This window comes from Artemia franciscana, chromosome 7 (genome assembly GCF_032884065.1).
Source record: "Artemia franciscana chromosome 7, ASM3288406v1, whole genome shotgun sequence".
Lineage (NCBI taxonomy): Eukaryota > Metazoa > Arthropoda > Branchiopoda > Anostraca > Artemiidae > Artemia > Artemia franciscana.
The window spans coordinates 19,094,170-19,118,272 of NC_088869.1; the positions used below are offsets into that span (position 1 = coordinate 19,094,170).

The following is a 24,103-nucleotide window of genomic DNA, read 5'->3' on the forward strand; positions in this document are numbered from 1 at the left end:
AGAGTGCGCAACTGTCTCCCGCCTCTGTGGCACAATTTTTAAAGAAAAGAACAAACTGCCCGTGATTAACAAACTTACGAAGGTAAAATCCTGCTATGATAATATTGTATTGAAGTAAATATAACAGTGAGGAAGTTTTATTAATTGTAGATGATGATCATGGGAAAGTAGAGTAATTGAGTTAGCTGGATTGCACTTTCAGGAATGGATAAAGCCTAGCATAGGCCTTGGCAAATTTTAACTTTTTCACATATCATTGCGAATAAAGTGAACACATTAATAAAAGTATATTTATGTTTTTTTCTCTCTCTCTCTCTATATATATATATATATATATATATATATATATATATATATATATATATATATATATATATATATATATATATATATATATATATATATATATATATATATATATATATATATATATATATATATATATATATATATATATATATATATATATATATATATATATATATATATATATATATATATATATATATATATATAATTATATATATATATATATATATAGCCTATATATATATATCCACTTTAGCCCATGTTGACTGATTCCATTCAACATGCTCAAATGTTCTGTTCTATAGTGACCCCCTCATATAAGGTCTGGGGAATATTTGCAGGGGTTCCAGTCGCAAATTTATAATTTTAAGTAGTTAAAAGCACTTTGGACATTTTTCAAAATGGATACTGAGTCAAGCAGACTGAATGGTTTGTAACCAACAAGCTGTCTCATTTTGATGAGACTTGATACCAGTTTCAGACACAAATTGGGGCCAAACTCTATCATGACTTCTAAATACAAGAAAGAAGCAACAGTTTTGATCTGTAAAAGTTTGACACACCAATTGGTATAACTAATGCACACTTTGCCAGGACAACAAACAAAACATACCATACAAGACCTAGTGAAAATGAAAGGGAAAACTAGAGCTCTCTCTCTCCTTAGGTCTCCCACTGGCATGCTAGTCAACTTTTCTTGTTAGAGTTTTCAATTCCACACACTATCACACTCATACACTGAGTACAGCTACACAGGAGCATGGATGCTTAAGGCTATGAACTGTTGCTCAAGTGGAAACCATGCACTACACCAATACCAACAACATGTTCATTTGGACTGAGATCCACTTTAGCCCATGTTAACAGCTTCCATTCAACATGCTCTATTTTTTTTCTATAGTGACCCCCTCATATAAGGTCTGGGGATTATTGGCAGGTGTTCCAATTACAAATTTATAATTTTAATTAATTAAACACACTTTGGACATTTTTTTACATGGGTACTGAATCATGCAGACTGAATGGCTTATAACCAACAAGCCATTTTAAACTCTCACCCTAATCACAAGCCATAGTGGGAATGAAAGGGAATATGAGCTCTCTCTATCTCACCTTGGGTTTCCCACTGGCATGCTAGTCAGCTTTCCTATGGTATAGGTTTCCAATTCCACACACTCATCAACTGAGTACAGCTACACAGGTGCACAGTTGCTTAAGGCTGTGAATGGTTAGACTGTTGCTCAAGCAGTAACCATGTGCTACACCAATATAAAAAACATGTTCATTTGGACTGAGATCCCATTTAGCCCATCTCCACTGCTTCCATTCAACAGGCTCAATTTTTTTTTTCTATAGTGACCCCCCTCATATAAGGTCTTTGGATTATTGGCAGGAGTTCTAGTTGCAAATTCATAATCTTAATTGATGAAAAATAATTTAGACATTTTTTAGCAAGGGCATTAAGTCAACCAGTCTGAATGGTTGAAACTCACTGAAATTCCTGAAGGGTTAGACTGTTGCTCTAGTGGTAACCCTTCCCTACACAAATGCCAACAATATATTCCTTTTTTTTCAAATAGGATACTTTCTTGCCCATGTTTACTTCTTAAAGCATGAATGCCTCTAAGCTGTGAATGGTTAGACCCATTACTCTAGTGGTAATACACTGCTATATACATACCAACAATATATTCCTTTTTCATATGGGATACCATCTAGCCCATGTTCACTGCTCAAAGCATGGATGCTTATAGGTGTGAATGGTTAGACACTTATTTTAGTGGTAAATATCTGGTATACACATACCAACAAGCCATGGCTAGTTAGACTGTTGCTCTAGTGTAAACCCTGCATTACACAATTACCAACACTATATTCCTTTTTCATATAGGATTCCATCAAGCCCATGTTTGCCACTTAAAGCACTGATGCTTGAAGCCATGAATAGCTTGACTATTGCTCAAGCAGTAGCCATGCCCTATGCACATACCAACATATGGGGTTCCCATGTCCACTGGCATTCAAGCTTCCCTCTCTCTCTCTCTCTCTCTCTTTGGGATAGGCAGGGAGGGGGTGCCTGCAGTCTCCAATCACTTTCCAAATACTATCAATTTGTTGCCTCAGCTTAGTCCATCATTCTCAACCAAGTTCATTTTTCACTATTTTTTCCATCCATACTGACCCCCTCATATAGGTCTGTGGATTATTGGCAGGGGTTCCAGTTGCAAATTTTTCTAATTAATTAATAAAGACAGTCAGATAGTCATCCCATCTAACTTGTGCCCACCTCTTAAAGTATGGATGCTGAAAGCTGTTGAATGGTTAGACTATTTCTCTAGTGGTAATGAATTGTTAAACATATACCAACAATGTAATCCTTTTTCATGCCCATGTTTATTGCTCAAAAGCATGGATGCTTAAAGCTATGGCTAGTTGGACCATTGCTCTAGCGGTAACCTTGAGCTACACACATACCAACAATATATTCCTCTTTTCTCATGGGGTACCATCTAGCCCATGTTTGCTGCTTAAAGCACAGATGCTTAAGGCCCTGAATGGTTAGAATGTTGCTTCAGCAGTAACCATGGCTAACACACAAACCAAAGGTTTGCACATTTTTTAATTAATTAATAATTACCAGACAGTCATCCCATCTAGCTTATGCCCACTGCTTAAAGTATGGATGCTGAATGGTTAGACTGTTTCTCTTGCAGTAATCAATTGCTAAACATATACTAATAATATAGTCCTATTTCATGCCCAGGTTCACTGCTTAAAGCACAGATGCCTTCAAGCCATGGCTAGTTGGACTGTTGCTCTAGTGGTAATCATGTGCTATGCACATACCAACATCATATTCCTTTTTCATTTGGGTTTCCATCAAGCCCATGTTTGCCACTTAAAGCACAGATGCTTAAAGCCATGAATGGTTGGACTGTTGCTCAAGTGTAACCATCTGCTACACGTATACCAACCATATAGTTATTTTCATATGAGGTTCCCATCTAGCCCATTTCCATTGTATGGTATTCAAGCTTCTCTCTCTCTTCCTCTCTCATTGGGAGAGGCACAGATACGCTAAGGTTTGACTCTTTCTCTCAGTTCTTCTTTTTAAAATAGTAAAAAACTTTAGCATAAAGAGCAGGGTGTTGATGAGGAAGCAGGCCCTTTCATATACAAAGTAAGTTCTGCTCGTTTTAAGTTTTAATGTTGCTCCTTACTTTCAGTTAAAAAACTTGTTTTTTTTTAATTTAATTTCTGAACGTTTTTGAATCAATGCATGTTTTGATTTTGGCTCTCCACAGAGGAATAATTAAAACGAAATTTGCATATTTTTTTTTTGGCTAAATGGCTTTCTCATAATTCTGATCAAATGGTTTTGAGAAAAAAAAGCAGGGGAGGAAGCCTAGTTGCCCTCTGATTTTTTGGTTAATTAAAAAGGCATTTAGAACTTTTAATTTATTACGAATTTTTTTATTAGTAAAAGATTTATGTAACTTATAAATTAGCTTACCTAAAGAACTTTTGTATTCTCATGTTTTTTCTACATATATGAGGGGGTTCAGCCCCTTGTCAGTACCTTGCTCTTTACACTAAAGCTTAAATTTTGTCCCAATTCATTAAGAATGACCCCTGAATCACAAAAGCTGTAGAATAAATAGTTGAAATTACTAAAAATACTTTAGCGTAAAGAGCGAGGTATTAGGAGGAGGTGAGCCCCTCATATGGATAATAATTTCTGTTTGTTTTAAGTTTTAATGCTGTTCCTTACCTCCAGCTGAAAAAAACTTTTTCATGTTTATTTTTTCATTGTTTTTTTAAATAATGCTAGTAAATCCTGTGCTCCCTTCATGGAAATTTTCTTCCCCCATGACAAATACTCAATGGAAAGTTCCCCCAGCATATCCCCCTCTTCTTAATCCCTCCCCCCAACCAAAAAATCCTCCTGAAAATGCCTATACACTTTCCAATAACCATTACCATATGTAAGAACTGGTCAAATTTTGTAACTTGTTGCCCCTCCCATGGGGACTGTGGGGGAGTAAGTCATCCCCAAAGACATAGTTATAAGGTTTTTCGACTATGCTGAATAAAATGGCTATCTCAGAATTTTGATCCATTGACTTTGGGAAAATAATTAGCGTGGGAGGGGCCTAGGTGCCCTCCAGTTTTTTTTGGTCTCTTAAGAAGGGCACTTGAACTTTTCATTTCCGTTAGAATGAGCCCTCTTGCAATATTCTTGGACAAGTGGGTCGATATGATCACCCCTGGGAAAAAAAAAACAACAAACAAACAAATAAACATGCATCCATGATCTGCCTTCTGGCAAAAAATACAAAATTCCACATTTTTATTGATAGGAGCTTGAAAATTCTACAGGAGGGTTCTCTGATATGCTGAATCTGATGGTGTGATTTTTGTTAAGATTCTGTAGCTTATAGGGGGTGTTTCCCCTATTTTCTAAAATAATGCAAATTTTCTCAGGCTCGTAACTTTTGATGGGTAAGACTAAACTTGATGAAACTTGTATATTTAAAATTAGCATTAAAAATGCGATTCTTTTGATGTAGCTATTGGTATCAAAATTCAATTTTTTAGAATTTTGGTTACTATTGAGCCGGGTTGCTCCTTACTACAGTTCATTACCACAAACTGTTTGATTGAATAGATACAGGCATCAAGCTACAGTTAATTGTAGAAAAAGCCAAGACAGATAGTCCAATTGAGTGAGAGGCAAATCTGGCATTAACCTCCTATCAACTAGATCTATGTTGTATGGGCAACATGAGGTGTTGCAGCAACCTTTGTTTGGCTTTGCCAAGTAAAGTGTTGCAAGAGCAGCACTTTGGTTTTGTTTCCTTGCTTTGATAAAATGCCGAAGTTGTTAATCTGTAAGGATCTTAAAATAAATACTTAGGTACAACAACTCCCAAAAGTTGCATACCCCTCATTGTAACTAGCAAAAGTTGCAAACCCCTCATTGCTGAAGATGATTGTAGCCTAACACCCAATTATTACTTACATGTCTTACCACTGAAACCAAATTGGTCTTACTATCAAATACACCAGACACAAATAATAAGTACACCAACTAGAAAAAGTTGCAAACCCCTCATTGCCAAAGATGATTATGAGCTAACAGACAAATGTTGCTTAAAACCCCTATATGTCTCACAATTGGTATCAGCCTATTTTTGGTTTCAGTGTGTACCTTACTACTGAAGCTTTCAATCCCTTTAAACTTCAAAATGGTATATCTCAAGAAGGAATTTTTCTACCCAAAAATGGGTGACATACACTTTGATCACCTCATTAAGAGCTATTGACTGCTGTCAAAAACAAAATCTACCTGTCTTAGTTCAAAAGTTGACTTTTTTGCCATAGGCCAAGTTTCTAACATCATCACTTAGAAAGGAGCAAAAGATAAACTCTAATTTCCCCAGCAATAAGAGAACTTTTAAAGTTTAAGAGGTACATCTGATACCATTTCTTTACTGCAATTCTAAGTGCAAAAAAACAACTTATAAACTCAGCTGAAATCACAAACAGAAACGGGAACAGAAAAAATAGATTTTTGCTCCAGGCAAGAGATGAAGCTTTCCAAAATGCAAAGTTATATTCATCAATCAAGCTGAAGTCAGGGTGCTAGGAAAAAAAACAGAAAAAAACCAAAGTGTCGCTCTTGCAACACAATGATGTTAGTTCATTTGCTCCTTTAGAAAATCTTGCCAGGGATGTGACTTCATCTTTGGCAGAATCCCAAGTCAGCTTCCATTCCACATTTCCCCAGTCTTACACTTAGGACACAACCAGTATCATACCAAACTCTCTAGCTGAGCTCATTCAGAAGGTTGCAGACACCCATAAGGGTGACCTATTAATTGCAGGCAACTTCAACCTGCCAATCATCACCTGGAAAGACCAATTCCCCTATGTCACCTCTGATACTGTGAATCCCATCATAGATATGATCCATGATATTTGCCTCCACCAAATTGGTGACCAACTGACCCGTTTCATGAGGGGGCAGCTTCCAAGACTCCTAGACCTAATATTTCTTAGAAGACCAGAATCCCTTCTTTATACTAAGTACATGCCCACAATTGGGAAAAGCGATCATGTTGCCATAGAAATAAAAACAACATTCCTCAAAGTAACTAACAGCTACATCAAAAGGACCTTCATAGACTATGAGAAGATTAGAATGGATCTCAGCATCATCTCCTGGGATGATGTCCTAATCCGCTCTTTAGAACAACAATGGCAATGCTTCAAGGAATTACTGCTAAACAAAGCTGAACAGTACACTTCAAGCAAGCTCATCCCAAAACCACGAACACTGCTGACAATGACAAAAGATATTAAAAAGGAAATCAACCAAAAAAAAAACAGACAATGGAAGAACTACAAAAAGTATCCATCCCCAGAAAACAAAGAAAAATTTTCAAAGAGCAGGAACAGACTTAAAAATTTAACACGCGATTTATACACGGGCTTCGGATCTAAACTTGCAGACAAATCCAAAGAAATTTTGGTTATATGTCTCTAGCCAAGACCATAATAGATGAGGCATCAGGAAACTAATAACTGAAGAAGTTGAAGAAATATCCAATATCAACAAGCTTGCAAATTCACTAAATCAGCAATTCGTTTCTGTTTTCACCACTGAACCCGATGGTCCTTTACCCTCTTCACCTGAATACATGTAACATCCCCAATGGAAAGCATCACTCTATCGCATACAGAGGTTCTCAGACGCTTACAGAAATTAGATACTAACAAATTGCCAGGACCAGATAACCTACATCCCAAGCTATTAAAAGAAACTGCAGCTATCATAGCAGAACCACTTAGGAGAATTTTCCAGACATCACTTACCTCTAGAGAGCTGCCAGCAGACTGGCAAATAGCCAACATTACTCCAGTTTTCAAGAAAGGTAATCATTCCAAGCCTTAAAACTATTGGCCAATTAGCCTGACCCCAGTAGTTGTTAAAATACTTGAGCACATAGTCAATGATTCAATCCTTAAGCATTTGACAACCAACATGTCTTGTCCCCCAAGCAGCATGGCTTCCAGTCAGGGAAGTCAATTGAAACAAACCTCTTGGAATCATATGAGGAAATCACAGACCTAACTGACCACGGACATCCGGTTGACCTGCTACTGCTGGACTTTGCTAAGGCCTTTGACAAGGTTCCTCACAGTGGACTGCACTCCAAAATATCTGCTATCAGCATCAATCAGGCTGTTGTAGACTGGCTGATGAATTTCCTTATGAAGCGCAGGCAGAAAGTTCGCTTATTTGCTACAAATCATCAATGACATATTCGACCATATTGAAAATGGCTTGCACCTATTTGCTGATGATGCCAAACTCTTTGGTATTGCATGCCCCCAGAGTATCTAGCACAACATAGATGAGCTACAAGTTTGGACCCATGACTGGCTTCTCCAATTTAATGTAGGAAAGTGCTGTGTATTACACCTTGGATCCAATAACCCAAAAACTGCACGATCTACAACCCCACCACCAAAGTAAAAGAGCAACTAAAGAACAGAACAGAAGAAAGGGATCTAGGTGTCATTATTGATGATAAACTTAAATTTCACAGCCATGTCCAGCATGTTGTTTCCCGAGCAAGCTCCAGTCTTGGACTACTAAAACGAACCATCAACAGCAGACAGGCATCTATATTAATAAAATTATACAAGGCTCTTGTCAGACCTCATCTCGATTTTGGCATGTGTCTTGCTGGTCCTTCTTATCAACAAGATGTGAGGCTCATCGAAAACGTACAGAGACGAGCAACAAAATGCATAAGAAGTCTAGCATCAATCTCATATGAGGACCGCCTCAAGCACCTCAAACTACCCACTCTGGTTTACCGACGCTTGCACAGCGATATGATGCTTACTTACAAGCTACAGACCGAAAAGTCAGCAATCTTTGGTGGCAATCTCAGTACCAGCCAGGACAACACAAGAGGACACTCCAAGAAGCTACCAAAGTCAAGCTCCCGATCTAAGACTCGCCAAATATTATTTTTGAGAAGAGTCATAAATCATTGGAATAAACTGAAAGATTCAACTGTCAGTGCTCCCTCCATCCAGTCCTTCAAAAACCAACTTGACAAAGAGTGGGAGAAGAAGCAGTGGAGGTTCGATTGCCAGTCATCCACTCAAGAGCACTACAGGTCTGGAAGACCTTAAAGCTCTCAGATGGATTAAGGTAATTTAGGTAAGGTAAATATGGATAGACTAAGGCCTTATAGAGTTTCCATATTGCAAACAGTTTCCTGGTAGTAAAAGTTCTCTTCATGAGTCCAAGGCCCAATTTGCTCTTGCAGTTTGAGGTGGTGTATGGCTATATAACTTAAGCTCCCTGTCTATGATAGTGCATAAATCTGTTTCTTAAGCTACCACCCTTAGCTGGTCATTCCTAATAGTGGATGATTGGTTGTGGCTATTTTGGCTAAGATAAAGAACTTCACATTCAGGTCTGCATTAAATATCTGTGGATTCTTCAGGTTTGTTGAGCAGTCATTGAAATACATACTCAACAGTATAGGGCCCAAGACCTGCAGGGCACCACTGAAAACTGGCTGGCTCAGAGAAGATGGCACCATTCCTGGTATTTGTGGGAACCCTGTGCATTCTACTTGGTAGGAAAGTCCCTATTCACCTTATAACCTTGAAATTGACATATCCTGTTGCACAAGTTTTACATGCCTAATATTACTGCTGAGATTACCCAGGTGACACTTTCAAGAGGACAGCATTGAGAGAAGGGAGAAGGAAAACAAGATTTGAGGGTCATTTTTAAAGTATATTGGAACCACAGAAAACAAAGGTCTGATTGTGGAGACATTAAAGCAACCATTATAAATGTTGTGGTAGAGTGTGGTCTGGATTTGGAAGTAGAAATTGTTTATTGTGCTACTATGCAATCCTCAAGCTTCTCTTTACCAAGCTTTTTGCTAAAAATGTTCAATAGAAAATTAAAACCACATGCAAATCCCAACAACTCCAGAGCTGAAAGTTAAAGGAAGCAAAGTACCTGAAGAATGTTGGACAATGGCCCATAACAATCTCAGCAGTGATAGAGCAAGTTCAGGTTGACAAACTTTGCTTTTTTGTCTGTGGAGCTCAAAATAACTGATGAAATTGATTTTGAGGGTAGGCTATATTCTTAACCATTAGGTTTGGCTACTACTAATGGCTTAAGGCTTTGATGTTATTAAGCTAATTACACTGAAAAAAACAAACTGAAATTGACAAACATCTAACCACAGCACCCAATCACATACTTAATGACCACCTACACTTCAATTCCCACACTATTTTACAAAGCAACTCACAAACCCCCAACTAAAAATACCAACATTCCACATACTTTGCTAAAGAATTAATCCTCCCTCCTCTGTGCTATATTGATCCCACAAATTCCAACTGTCAAGAGAGAAGACACCAGTAGCAGCCAAGGCTGACAATACTTCCAAAACTGCAGTCTTATACACAGTCAGTCATAAATCTGAATTTCATAGTATTAATTTATTTTCATTTGATAGGATCATCAACATAATCATATCATTTATTATGTCTTATTATTTTTGTAAGTAATTCTATATATATATATATATATATATATATATATATATATATATATATATATATATATATATATATATATATATATATATATATATATATTGCCCATCATAAATGTAAAATACAACACTGATGGAGTAATAAAGAAAGAAAAGGGAGAGAAACAAATAAATTTTGACAAATACAAACAAAACCAAAACAGAGAAGAACTGACAAGAAAAAAAAATATAGAGGCAGATATAAGGACAGTATATGTTACAACAAATGCGTGACCACAAAAGCACAATTTCATAATTGCTTTCACCAATAATCTGCCTCTATTATCTCTCATTTTTTTCTGCACTGCAAAAACTAGACTAGCAACTTCATACCATGAGGATAGGGAGTTGTTGTCCAGAGAGGCAACTGTAGTAAATATTTTGCATACTTGTACAAACACTTCCATATATCCTTAATATCTAAAGCAGCAAGAAGAGCCCAAAATGGTGCAAAGTTGAACAATGACAGTATTATTCAACAGGGGCAGAGAAGTAACTGCACCCTGTCTAATACCCTTCTTTACTGGGATTGAAGGAGTAAGTTCCACTGTACTAGGGTGACCTTAACTCTTGGTTTTAGCTTTTAATACATATCATACATCAATTTGAGGACAGAAATATTAACTCCATGCTTATAAGCAGTCAATAAGATATGTGGATATACACTCATGTTGAAAGCTCTAGACATGTCTAACCCAGCAAAATATAATACCTCATTATTTTCTTAAGCATTTAAAAGAAAATTAGCAATCAAATGATGAGCATGGTTGTGGATTACTTCTTTCTTGAAACCAAATTGGTTATCTGGTGTATAACACTTATCGGATATCTCATCAGTAATTACTAACTTAAAAACTTTGCACTAAACTGGTGACACCATAATTGGTCTAAAAGAAGAACATTGATCTAAGGGCTTTCCCCTTTTTGATACCAAGGTTATTACTCCAGTACTGAACAAATCAAGAACTGTACCACAACAGAATGTCATCTGAAATAGTATGGTCAGATGCTCAATCAGGAGAGGGGGCCCACATCTTAGATGCTCTGCACAGATGTCATCAACATCACAAGAAGTTTTCTTTTGTAGCTTAAAAATGCACTCAGTAACTGCCAATTAAGTAACAATAAAACTGATCTCTTGGCCATAGCAACCATTTAGCTCCCTTTCGTATTGATTTGACGATGGTGGATCAGGCTTGGAAAACTCACTTCAAAGTAACCATATCACTGACCACTGGTAATTTTGACAGCATTATAGGCCTTTGAATTATCTCTTATGAGCAATTTCTATACAAAATTAGGATCACCTGTGACTTTACTTGATAGTTTGACTACTGATTTAGCTTGGTGACACTTTTGCAAAACGTCACTTTGTTTTCAGATGAATTTCATTTACCAAACCTTACTGTGGCATACCACACTCCCCGAGACACAAAACCAGAATGTCAATTTGGCACACGAATCAATAAGGTCAGGGGTACCTGACCAACGATGCTTCTCAGTTCTAAGATGTACTGTTTGTACAGGTACATGAGCATGCTCAGCAGTGTGTAGGGTGTGATCAATCTCAGCACAATAAATATTCAGTAAGGTTCGCTTCTCTTCAATGGCTAATAGGTTTTTCAGGGAAAGTAGATGAAACAGCACTTTGATACTTTCCAAAATAGAATCACTAACAGCCCAGGACATAAACATACCTACACAAGCCCAGTCAGCGGTTTCATGCTATTGACTATCATTGTCTTGACTTGGGTCACTTGTTGCAACATGTTGAACAGGGAATATATTGCTGATAGGCATATGGTCTGCAGTTTGGAAAGTCCAGATAAGTGAGGATCTGGAGTCTGGTTTTACATTCAGGGAACACATGAAAAAGTCCTGATGGATATGTATGAAACCTTGGGCATTCTTGACTCCCACAAGCTGAGGACACATAGTATTCAGAGTGTTTGCATGACTGCTACTGTTGTCAAAAATGTTACAGCTCATATCCCCAGCAAGGTTTACTGCTAGATTTTGCACTTTACAATAACATACAAAGGAACTGACTAAGTTGCAAGCTTAATCAAATTGTCTTTCAGATGCGCATAACAGTAATCGGTGGGTAAATAGACTAAGACTCTCGATTGCACAAAATTGATGTAATTGCTGTAACAGAGGTCCAGGCGTAGAGTTCCAATCTTTAACTACTCCGAATTCATAAAACCTTGTCCTCATGACCACCCCCTAGGTAAGAAGGGAGGCGGGATATTATTATTTGTAGGTAGCTATCTTCCTTAAATTAGTTAATACTCCCAACCTTTCAGATTATGATGAAATTATTTGCGTAAGTGTGAGACCCAAAATTCTACCTTGTCCTTTTAATTTGGTTGTTTTTTGCTGCTTTTATCATTCCCCAAATCAAAACACTGCACACAGACAGCAGTTCTTCCTGCGACTGCATAGTAGTACTGCCTTTGTCCTCTGCAAATTCCCAAATGCTGGTATTTTCCTAGTAGGTGATGCTAGTGACCTAAAGTTAAATTCCCTTTGTAGTTCACTTAATTTAAAACAGATTGTAAAAATACCTACAACCAAAGGAAATACTAGTCTTGATCTAATTTGCACGAATAGGTATACTTTCAATAGCTCACCTGTTCCTTTGCCCCCTTTAGGAGGAAGCTACCATTTTTTTTTTTATTGATGAAGCCTCTTTCCAGCTTTAATCATACATTTTACCCAAATCTCTTATCATCCAATTTCCAATGAAAGTCTTTTCGAGTTTGGATATTGGATGACTAATGAAAACTGGCCAGCTCTTAAGGGGAATAACAACATTAATGTTAAAGTGTCTTACTTCTGAAATCTGATTAAAACCAAATACTTAGAATTCTTCCCTGAGAAAAAGTAAAATCGTGTTCTAATGACAAACCTTACACTACTAGTCAGTTAAAAAGCTAATTAGGCTTAAAATTAATCTTTTTCAGAATGGTGAAACATCTGAAGCTAAATCACTGCATTAACATATAAAAAAAAAAGAAATATGTAAATCAGCTTCTGTGTATTACAAATGTAAAGTCAAGGATCTGTTTACGACTAAGCCAAAACAGTGGTACAATAGTATAAAAAAAATTTGTAGGAAAACACATAATAATATAGATTTCCATTTACAAGAAGAGCCCCTTGTTACAGCCAATGATCTGAATAAATTTCTTTCCTCCATAGTGCAAAGCCTCCCTCCCGTCTCTATATATACTGATTATGATCTACACTCTCCCTATTTCCCTATTATTTTGACCTCAGATGTTGAGGCAAAAACTAAAACATTAAAAAATGTAGCACCTGTCCGCAAGACATCCAAATTGTACTAATTAAAGCCTTTGCAGACATTCTTCCAGAACCTTTGTCAGTACTTTTTAATGAAATTACTTCTACTGGTAAGTTTCCTGATTGTTGAAAATCAGGTTTTATTACTCCCGCAAAAAAGAAGGCTATTAAATAAGATTTTGCTAGTGTTTGGCCCATTACTCTTTCACTGGTATTTTCCAAGTTATATGAAAGCTTTTTAGCTGATTGGTTGAAAGTAAAAATAATCCCAAATGTTGACCAAAGGCAATTTGGAAATTTGCGTTCTACTTCTATCGCACACAATCTTGTTCTTCTCTTGGACATTATATGTAATAAACTTGAAAAACCCATTACCTGGCTCAATGTTATCACAATTGACTTACAAAAAGCTTTTGATTTAATTAACCATAATGTAGTAGTAAAAAAACTAACCAATGACTTTCTAGTTGACTCCTATTTAATAAGAGTAATTTTGTCCTTTCTTTCTAATAGAATGCAAGTTGTCAAATGCCTGAATGTATGTTCTCACCCCCCCCCCCCCAATTTGTAATGGTGTACCCCAGGGAACCCTCTTAGGCCCTATTTTATTTCTCACCATGATAAACAGTCTTGGTGTCAGTTTCCCAGATAGATTGAAATTCGTCAAGGATTAAATTGTCTTAGAAAAATATTTCAAAAATCTAAAAAGTAACCCAATGGACATCTTGGTGTCAATATCAGATGAAACTGTTGCTAGTTATATGAGAGTCAACCCTTTAAAGTCAACAGTTTTTACAATTAGTTTTTTAAAACTCCCCCTTCTTTCTCCTATCCAATCTCCCCTGAAATGTCTTTTAATACTATGGAATTACTGGGTGTTACCATCTCAAGTGACTTAAAATAGGATTGCCATGTTAATGATTTCTTAAAACGCACAGATACTGCATTTTCTCTCCTCGAACTTCCTTATATATCTAAATGTCCTAAATCGCATTGTTTGAGGATTTATCTCTGTTTTGTATATCCTACCCTTGAATACACGTGTCCTTTTGGCATCCTGCCATCTCCAGTGAATTGTCAGACAGAATAGAGGCAGTTCAAAAAATTTGCCTAGGAATTATCAATGAAGATGAAGTGCCTTACATTTCCCTTCTTTGGAAAGCAAATATAGTCACCCTTAAGGAAAGGAGAGCACAAATTTCTTTGCATTTTGCCCACAATGCCATGCATAAATCTTGTACTACTTCTCTTTTCTCTAGTGAACATTTACCCCCCGAACCCGCCCCCACGTTTTGTTTCAAGAAAAATCCCCCTGATTGCCCCAATAAGAGTTTCCACTGAAAGATATAGAAGAACTTTTATCCCTCACATAGTTGAAATTTTCCTCCCCTTCTCACTCTACTTTTATCTTATAGTTTTAGTGTCTATTTTGTAACTGTGTACTTTGGAATTCTTGCTAGCTAGACTTTTGTTAAAATTTGTTTTCCCTGTTTTAATGTTACGAGTTTTTATTGTTTGACCTTTTTATTAGTTAAAATTTTATGATTTTATGCCATTGATCATTTCTTAAATTTTTGCTATTTTTTTGGTATTGACACAAAAGTGTGAGTTTGACACTTTTGGGCTTGTGATAGCCTTTTTGTTGAAATAAAATCTTATCTTACCACATAATTCTGAATTTTGACTGCCATAAAATAGTCAGAGCTACAGAAGTGTTCGGGCATGAAGACACTTCTAGCAAGGATAGCAGTACTTACACTTGGCTGACCAGCCTGGGAGTGCTTAGCAGCATATTATGGCTTATTATGGAAGTAGAAGCAATCATGCTCAACAAACATAGACTGTCAGCAGTGAGAAGGTGCTCATGTTGGCAGAGAACACTATTTATGTCATATAGAGTTTGGATTATGGGTAATTTCACAGAGACACCCCCATTAATATTCCATGAGGTAATGCATAGATCAGTGTTCATTTTGGGGGATTCATAAGTTTCTGTGTGAAAGGACATTTTTAGCTGTAACAAGGATGATCAACCTGGTTGCACAATGCACACTGCTTTTTATTTTGACAGGGGGTTTCCATTTTGTTCTAATGTCCAGTCTGCAAACAGCAAGTAAGAGCCTTACTGGGCTGGGCAATGTGTCCTCAAGCGTGGCAGCTATAGCAGAGAAAAGGGAGAGGGAGAAACTTCTCAATGCTGATTCGCTCATACTTGATTATCAATGACAAGGAAATCGCTGCTAATAAGTCTTCTTAAAAAGAAAACCAAAGCTTTAGGACCTAGTTTTGCTGATACAGGAGACTTTCGTACAGTTAGTTATCAAGTTCTGCAACTGAGCATCAGCAACACTGTCAGGAATGAAACAGGCAATTCCATAATACACTGAAACCTTTAGCTATAGTCTTTGCGATTGGTTTTTAGATTTGATAGCATAAGCTACAGCAGTAGCTTCCTTATTATCACTTACAACGAGGTGCCAAGTATCTTTTCCTAGTCTAAGCTCAGTTATTGCTGACTTTGAGTTACCACACAAGTTATCAATAAAAGTTTTGCAATCCTTGGGGTTGTTAGCTATTTAGGTGGATTCTTTGATATAATGGCTATAGAGGGCTTGGATGACTTTGTGGGGACTTGAGACAGAGAAGGTAAGGGGTTTTGCTTTGATAGGATGTAATTATCAAATTTGACATATAGGCTAGTTTGTTAACTTAACGAGTAAGCGTAGCAATTGATTCCTTTCAGTAACGGGTGCTTTGTCAGGCTTGTACAGCATGGAACGTGGTAGTGGTATTTGCTTTATTACGCTTTTCAAGAATTGAAGCATGTCTAGACTGTTTTCTGCAGCTTTCTGTCAGTCATTTGGACGCTTCGTTGTGTTTTCAAAATTCCACAATATTTTCTTTGCTTCCATTAACGCATCATTGCTAAAAAAAAAGTCCACCAGTTTTTGCAATATTGGCTTAAACATTCCCCAAAACCTGGGCACAGTATAAAAAGTTCAAGACTAAAGACCATACAAGCTGCTGGCTCTGCAATGTATGTAGCAAACAAACATACAACAGATATCTCACTTAATCAGAGAGGAAGGTTGAATAGTTGTACAGAAATTACTGGGAGCGCGGGAAGTGTGAAGATCTGCTCACCTGTTCTCTGCAATTTAAGGCTGATTATAACCAGTAGGTACCTATACGGTGCTTCCGGCAGCTTCTCTCCCTTCTTCTGCTTGCTCCCAAGCGATTGACGCGGTTCTGTCGACGCACCTTAAGAAAAGGTTGAAATGTGCTCCAATTTGACCAGATTCTAGAAATTTGGCTAATTTTTATAAGATTCGCCAGAAAAAATCTTCTATAGGCAGCCTCTTATCACCAACAAGTAAAAATAATTATTCCCTGGGGAATTAACACATTTTATTGTGTTAAATATTATCTAATTTTATTTTAATTATCACTTCTTATAATCTTTTGTATTAATAATAATTGATTGTTATGGATTTTATGTGCACGGTTATTAATGGGCTATTCACTGTATCCTATTAATTTGTTCTTTAGATAGTGTTAATTATTATAAAAATATAGTTATTATTGCACTGTATTTATTTTATCTGTTTAATCAATTATTTGCTCGTGGCATTGATGTATTAAGTTTGTCTAACTAACTTTTAAATTATTTTAGTTTTGTCATCTGTTTGAAGGTCTGGAAAACAAAGGAATATGGGAGTTCCAGCATTTTTTAGGTAATGTGGTCTGCTATTTATTTGTGGCAGTATATGACTGCTAATTAGTATTTCATAAACCCTCTAAGTACTGTACTCATTAGAACAGATATAAAAAAAAGATCTGAGAGGCCCAGGTTGTCATCAAGAGATTAACAATAAACAAAGAACCACCTTCGAAAGTCAAAAATTTTGGCAACCTCCAATAAGCATAAATGAGCAAAAATAATTGTTCCCAGGGGGATTCACAGCGGTCAAAATAACCAAACGAAAGATAATCCGATTATAAATAAAAATCTTCAAATAGATGTCCAATGGGAAATCACTCATAATGAAACCTTCATACTTTTAACTTTTTGAAGACCTCTGATCAAACACCTGTACCCCTTTCCCAACAACAAAACTTATTTATAAATAATGGGCAACTTGCATAACTTACAACCCTTGTCCCCAGTGCTGTGGGTGTTCATGACATTCCCAAAGGCATAGTTATTGTACTTTACGACTATTTTGAAAAGATCGAAAAAAATACTTTTTTTGCTTGCTGACCAATGGTCTGCGTTGTGGAGATACTGATCTTCCTATTCACTGGAATCAACCGGGAGTGCAATGCGATGATAGCATATGTGCTTTTTGAGGGTCATATTTAATATATGTCCTTTCTCAAGATTCTAAGCATAGAGGCGAAGTTTCAAGATGTTGGAAAAAATCTAAAGGAACAGATGCTGTGTGCTAATAAAGCATTTTATATTTAATAAGATTTTTCTTCTGAGTTAAAGCTTCCCTATGCGTGATTGATCCTATTCTAGAAGGGGCTTATTAACCCCTATTAGAATTGGCTCCATCTAAGTCTCCTAGTACCATGAGGGATTGTGCTTTTGATAAAGTTTAGGTTTCACATTATATTTCAACTTGATATTTCAACATTGTGTACATATATGCTCCCATTTGCTCTTCATATTATCTTGCTTTATGCCTCAAAACCTTTTCTATCCTATTTATTATAGTTTTTCATTATTGAGGGAAGTGCATTTTCGAGTTTTTAATGGTTATTAGTTGAGACATATTAATATGTCACCAAACATAAATTTGGTTTGCAACTTGGAGTGTGACAAAGCTAAAAAACAACTACCGTATTGATATTTTGACTGACGAATTCAGACACTTTGATTGAGACTTATTAGGGGTTTCAGAAACTCACATCCCAAAGGTCAGAAACGTGAAATTAGGTGATACAGAATTTGTTTACTCAGTCAGGAAGGGCGGGGTGCGAAGTTAAATTGTGCTTTTAATTATGTGTATACAAGATATCTTACATATGGGGATTAGTCATTTTTGTGCTAATGTATATCCTTCCATATATTTTTAAATCCTGAATTGCTAGGGAGTAGCCAAGAATGCAGGATTGTTTTTTTTCAAGGGTGGGAGAATAATTACAAACCAATCTTATTTCATAATTCGAATAAGAAGTTCCCAGGAATTCTGAAAAATTCACGATTTCTGAAAAAATTACGATTTTGGGGCAAAGCGAGCTCTGAGCCCTCCTCCATTCCTGCATCTTTATTTGTCCCTGCTAGGGAGATATTTGAGCTTAAATTGAAGAATAAAACAATTTGGGTTGTATAAAAATCATCACTACTCTGAAGACAAGCTTTTCCTAAGATTGGCAAAGATCCCTGCTGGGAAATACACAAGATTAATGTCTGAAACATCCTTTTGGGTGTTCGAGATGCCTCCCTTTGGGAAAACCCTCAACTATGTCTTCCTCAAAAATTTTCTGGTCGTTTGCACCTACAGAAAAAGAAGAAGAAATAATCACTTCAAATATTTTCTTTTAATCCGAAATGTTTATTTTGTAAAAAATTTAGAGCTATCGATTGAAAAAAAAACTTTTAGAAATTTCCTTTAAATGGGTATTTAGTGTCTTATTATATATACGTTTTCATTGGTGCTTCTTATGATGAGGTCTTTCTTAATAGTGATGTTCCGTGGGATTGAATTTTTTAAGTTTTGCCTATGGTTAAAACAAATTCTCGTATGCCAATGGCTTTCCGCCGAAAGAGGGGTGCATTGGGAAACCCCCACTCTGATAACCCAAAGTACAAAAAACCAAAATTATTCTATATTGGGAACAAAAATGACATTTCTTTTCTTTGAAAGTTCTCAAAACTCCATCCCCCATCCTGGAACATGTTTGCATCAAAGGTTGTATCAAGGGGGTGAGTTAGGGGGGTTTTGGCTCCCCCTAAATGGAAGGTGGAGCTGATAGTGTATATACTACTACTACTAACAACTCACTGCAGCACCAAGCCACCTGAGGCCAACACAGCTATGCACGCTCCTCCTCCATCCCAATCTATTCAAAACCTCCCTGTTTATACCCTCCCAGGAAGCTCCCGTTTCCTTCAAATATTTCTTTATGACATCCCCCCACCCCAGACGAGGATGACTTGCTTTCCGTTTAGCCCTAGACGGTTGGCCGAAAATGACAATTTTCGGCAATCTGTCATTCTTCAGCTGCACAATGAAAAAAACAAAGAAAGAAAGAAAGAAAGTTTATTTGAGCCCTACGGCCATACACAACATGATTTAATAATACAAAACTGCACAGAACCCACACTCAATATAAAACAATGCTTATTTTCATTCACTCGGGCTCGACTGAGCCTCTCCCGCCTTTTCCACATATCGTGCCATTTTGCACATGGTTCCAGGCATCGAAGACCTCAGGATATCAGAAAGCAGCACCAACCGAAGGTCCCCCCAAATTTCATCCCTAAGACTTTCAAGCTCCTGGCACTCCATGAGGAAAAATCTAGCCATCTCAGTCTTTCTTTCATTATAGCCCTAAGAAGCGGGATTGAACCACATTTTTTGTACAGTCTACTGTTTGAAATACGGTCAGTCAGCCGGGTACCCAGAAAAATCCGTAGGCAATTTCTTTGGAAAGTATCTAGTAAATCTTAAGACGAAGTCCACCAAAATGATCCGTGTAAAAGGGGATAGAAAACAACCCTGATTAACTCTTGATTTAATACAGAACCAGCTACTAACCTCATTTCTTACCTTAACCGCGGCAGTGTTATTCTCGTACCTAGCACAAATCACTTTAATGTATTTGTCTGGTATACCATACAAGGATAAGATCTTTGTTAAAGCTCTTCTATCAACGGAATCGAACGCTTGCTCATAATCTATAAAACTGAGGATCAAAGGTGTTTAATAACTAAGGCACTTCTAGATTATTAACCCAAGAGTGAAAATTGGTCAACACATTCTCTACCTTTTCTAAAAACGCACTGTTCTTCTCTTAAAACTTCGTCTACACCATCTCTCAGTCTAGAAAGGATCATATTACTAAGTAATTTGCTGCCTACACAGACAAGACTAGCTTCTCGATAATTACGACACTCACTCTTATCACCTTTTGCATACAGTGGTTTAATTACGGTTTCCCTAAAATCGTTAGATACTTCCCCTTTTTCAAAAATCATATTCATAAACTTCAGTAGCTTTTTTCTAACCTCAGAGCCACCATATTTAACGAACTCATTTGCTATACTATCTGCACCTGGAGCCTTATTATTTTTTAATCCTTTTAGTACTGTCGTTAATTTTCCTCACAAAACAAAACTTTCTTCACATTCAAGGAATCACAAATTTTTTCATTTTCCTCTATATCATCCTTCAACTGTACCTCGGTTTAGCACATTCTCAAAATGTTCCGCCCATCTCTCTTTAACTCTTTCCTTATCTTTAATTGTGGCCCTGTTCATATCTTTAACTGGGACAAGGCCGAATTGACTGCTCCCTAAATATTGTATTATGCGAAAACAATATTTTACTATTATGCCGTCTAGCTGCATCTTCTAGATCGTTGGCAATTTTATCTATGGCCTCAACTTCACACCTCCTTAGCTCATATTTTAATGCTTTCTTTACATTCCTTTTGTTTTCGTATGATCTAATCACTCAGATAATTCTTGTACAAACCCCTTGTCCTCTCTATTAAACATAAAGCCTTTTCTCTAATATTCCTATCTGCAGTCTTAACTTTCTTCCCTAAGACACCATCAGCAAATTCACAAAATGTTTTTCGAAAATTATTCCAACCATCCTCCACATCGTCAGATTTTACACTCTCAAGTTAAGTATTCAACGGTTCCTGGAAATTTTCTCTCAAATTTCCATCCTGGAGTCTACCAACGTTCATAACTTCCCGGGAGGTAGTTACCCTTCCGAAATTTAGTTTCAATTTAACCCTAGACACTACTAGATGGTAATCTTTACTTTTAACATCAATAACAGCCCTCTCATATACCCTAGTATCTTGTATTGATCCTGCCAGTCTTCGGTTTACTATTACATGATTAATAAGGTTCGCTGTCTTACCATCGCCGTGTCAACTTACAGGGAAATTTATGACCAAACACCCTATTGGTTATAATTAGATTGTTATACCTGCAAAATTGCGAAAGTCCGTAGCTATTACTGTTTTCTTTTCCTACACCAAATTTACCTAAGTTAAGATACCACCTATCCCTATTTCTACCGATCTTGGCGTTCAAATCTCCTAGTAAAACCGCTATATTCCTACCTGGGAACCTATCTATTTGCTCCTTTAACTGTAAGCAAAATTCATCTGAGTCAATAGCATCTCTGTTTAGTCGGTTCAACAGGGGCATATACTACTATAACTTATACCCTGAACTTTTTATTCATGAAATGACCAGTTAGTATTCTATTATTAATACTTGCCCAGCCTAAACAAGACTTGGCAGCTTCCTTATTCATCACGAGCCCCACTCCCTGTCTATGTACCCCACGCTTCCTGCCTGAGTAAACAAATTCTATATCACCTAATTTTATGCTTCCTACCCCTGGGATATGAGTTTCTGAAACTCCTATTAAGTCTAGTTCGAATCGTCTGAATTCATCAGTCAAAATTTCGATACGATAGTAATTTTTAACGTCGTAACATTCCAAGTTCCAATTTTCGTGTTCTTTAAATCATGGAAATTATTTTGGCCTCAGGAAAAGCAATGATCCCGGATACCAGTGGAGGATTGGGATCAACATATTTTCTTAAGTCTACACCGAAGCGCTTATGCCGAAGTAGAACTGGGCAGCAAGAATTCCCTGGGACCCTCCAGTATGAATGGAGGCTTTGTGCAACCCTGGGCCCATCTTGGTCACAACATGGTTTTCAGCACTTGGCGATGCTCTTCTATCAACAAGAGTCAAAATCCTGCACAGACAGTTCCAAACCAATTACCTCTGACTCATTGTATATTCATGCCTACAAATATTGTGCTATTATGGGGGGGGGGGCAATCCCATAGTAGATAAATTTGCTAGAAAGAGGTTGTTTCAGCCCGAAAACGACCATCAAAACAGACTAAGCCCAGAAGAATTATCCATTATTTAGGATCACGTGCGAATGCTATGTTGTTTGCTAGGCTATAATTTCTTCGAGGGGCGCCACTCCTCAAGTGCGAATAGAGTTCACCGCAAGGTCTCCAGTCTTGCAGGTACCCCGAAAGGGTCCTGGCATCTCTTTGCAGAGGCCGTTGTCCATAGGTTTGGATCTTACGCCCTGCCGCAGTTGTCTTCCTATAGAGAGTCCTTCCACGATGGTGTTCTCCGTCCTAATGCAATTTAATCCATTACTGGGAGAAGGTTTGTAACTCTTGGGACGTGTGAATATACCAGTGGGCCCTGTTGAGTGTACATTTAAGGGACCTTCTTCCTCCTCCACCTCTTATGGCCCCAGGTGATGGTGCCCCAGTTTCTACTGTGCACCCCCAGGGACAAGGTCCGCCCTTGATCCGCGCCTCTTACGGAGATACCCTACTATTGCCACCTGAGGACACGCTGAGTGGCCTGGGGAGGCCCTTAAAGAGCATTAGACACATAAAGCTCTTTTTTATCTTTTTATTTTTTTTTTGGGTGTATATAGTAAACTTGAGCAATGTTTATCCATTATTTTTGACAAATTATTCTCTTGTTTATAGATGGCTGTGTCGGAAGTATCCCTTAGTTGTTACGGATTGTGTAGAACAGTCAGTGAGTAGACACCTTTCTTTTTCTTTTTAAGTCAAAAACAAACAAACTTGTAGTCCATAGAATATGGGTTACTTATAAGATTGGAAACTGACGCTAACGTCGAAAAATTCACCAATGCTATCTAACAGTTGGACTTTCTTGACATTTCAGTTTAATAATAAGGCAAAATTATTGTATTAATAAGCGTCTGATCTTATTCTGACATTATCAATTATCTAGTGACTCCTTGCAACGGGTTGGATTGAACCTCAGTCCCTAAAGTTTCCAGGTGTGGCTTTATCCAGTATGCTGTTACAAACTCTCAGTTTCTAAAAGAAAACAAAACAATTACGGAGTTTTAAAAGAATTACCAAGAAACGCCAAGTGCTAGATTGCGTTAGTAATTGTTTTTGGATATTAGCGCCGGTTTTCATCCTTATAAGCTTTGCCTACTCTTTGGCACCGTCCTTGATAAAAAAGCGAAACCAAATAAAAGCAATCTGGAGAAATCAAGCTCTTTATCTTTTAATAAAGTCAAGGAACCCTTCCTTGACATTCAGTGCTAGTATATAGCACTGTTGAGCAGTTAGTGAGTAGAAAGCCTTTTTTTTTAGTTCTCTCTGTTTCCCACCGATAGACCATTATGTGTAAGTGTTTCTGTAATCCCAGTTGTAAACAAAACGACGTTTAAATGGCTTTCTAATCTCATTGACCAATTCAATGACCTTTCTAGTCTTATTGGCCTTTCTTAATATTTTTCAATTTGTAAAAATATAATACTTCTTTGAGATTCAGTGAGTAGCAACCCTTTTCAATTTTTCTTTTCTTTGTAAGTTACTGAAAGATCAGTTTGTGAATATGCATTACCTGTTACAAAAAACAAAAACAAAAAACAACACTAATTAAGTAGTCCAGAAAATCTGAGCTCCTTTCAATTCGATTGTTTTGTAAATCTAAAATATTACTTAAGACTCGATATTATCAATTTTCTCGGGGGGGGGATTTTCAGTGAAGATGAAATATTTTGGGGGAATTTTCCGGGGGTTGTATTTTACGCGAGAAGTGAATCATCCATGGAGA

General features: G+C 37.1%; 1 protein-coding gene across 1 annotated transcript in view; it reads left to right on the forward strand.

Annotated features, from left to right (window-relative positions):
• LOC136028943 (5'-3' exoribonuclease 2 homolog) overlaps positions 1–24,103 on the forward strand; it is a 147,524-nt gene continuing 123,421 nt past the window's right edge. Inside the window, exons 1-3 of the mRNA XM_065706930.1 lie at positions 1–82; positions 16,939–16,999; positions 22,993–23,044. Of these exons, the coding sequence (XP_065563002.1) occupies positions 16,977–16,999; positions 22,993–23,044 (75 nt within the window). The 5' untranslated portion in view covers positions 1–82; positions 16,939–16,976. The remainder of the gene's footprint in view (positions 83–16,938; positions 17,000–22,992; positions 23,045–24,103) is intronic.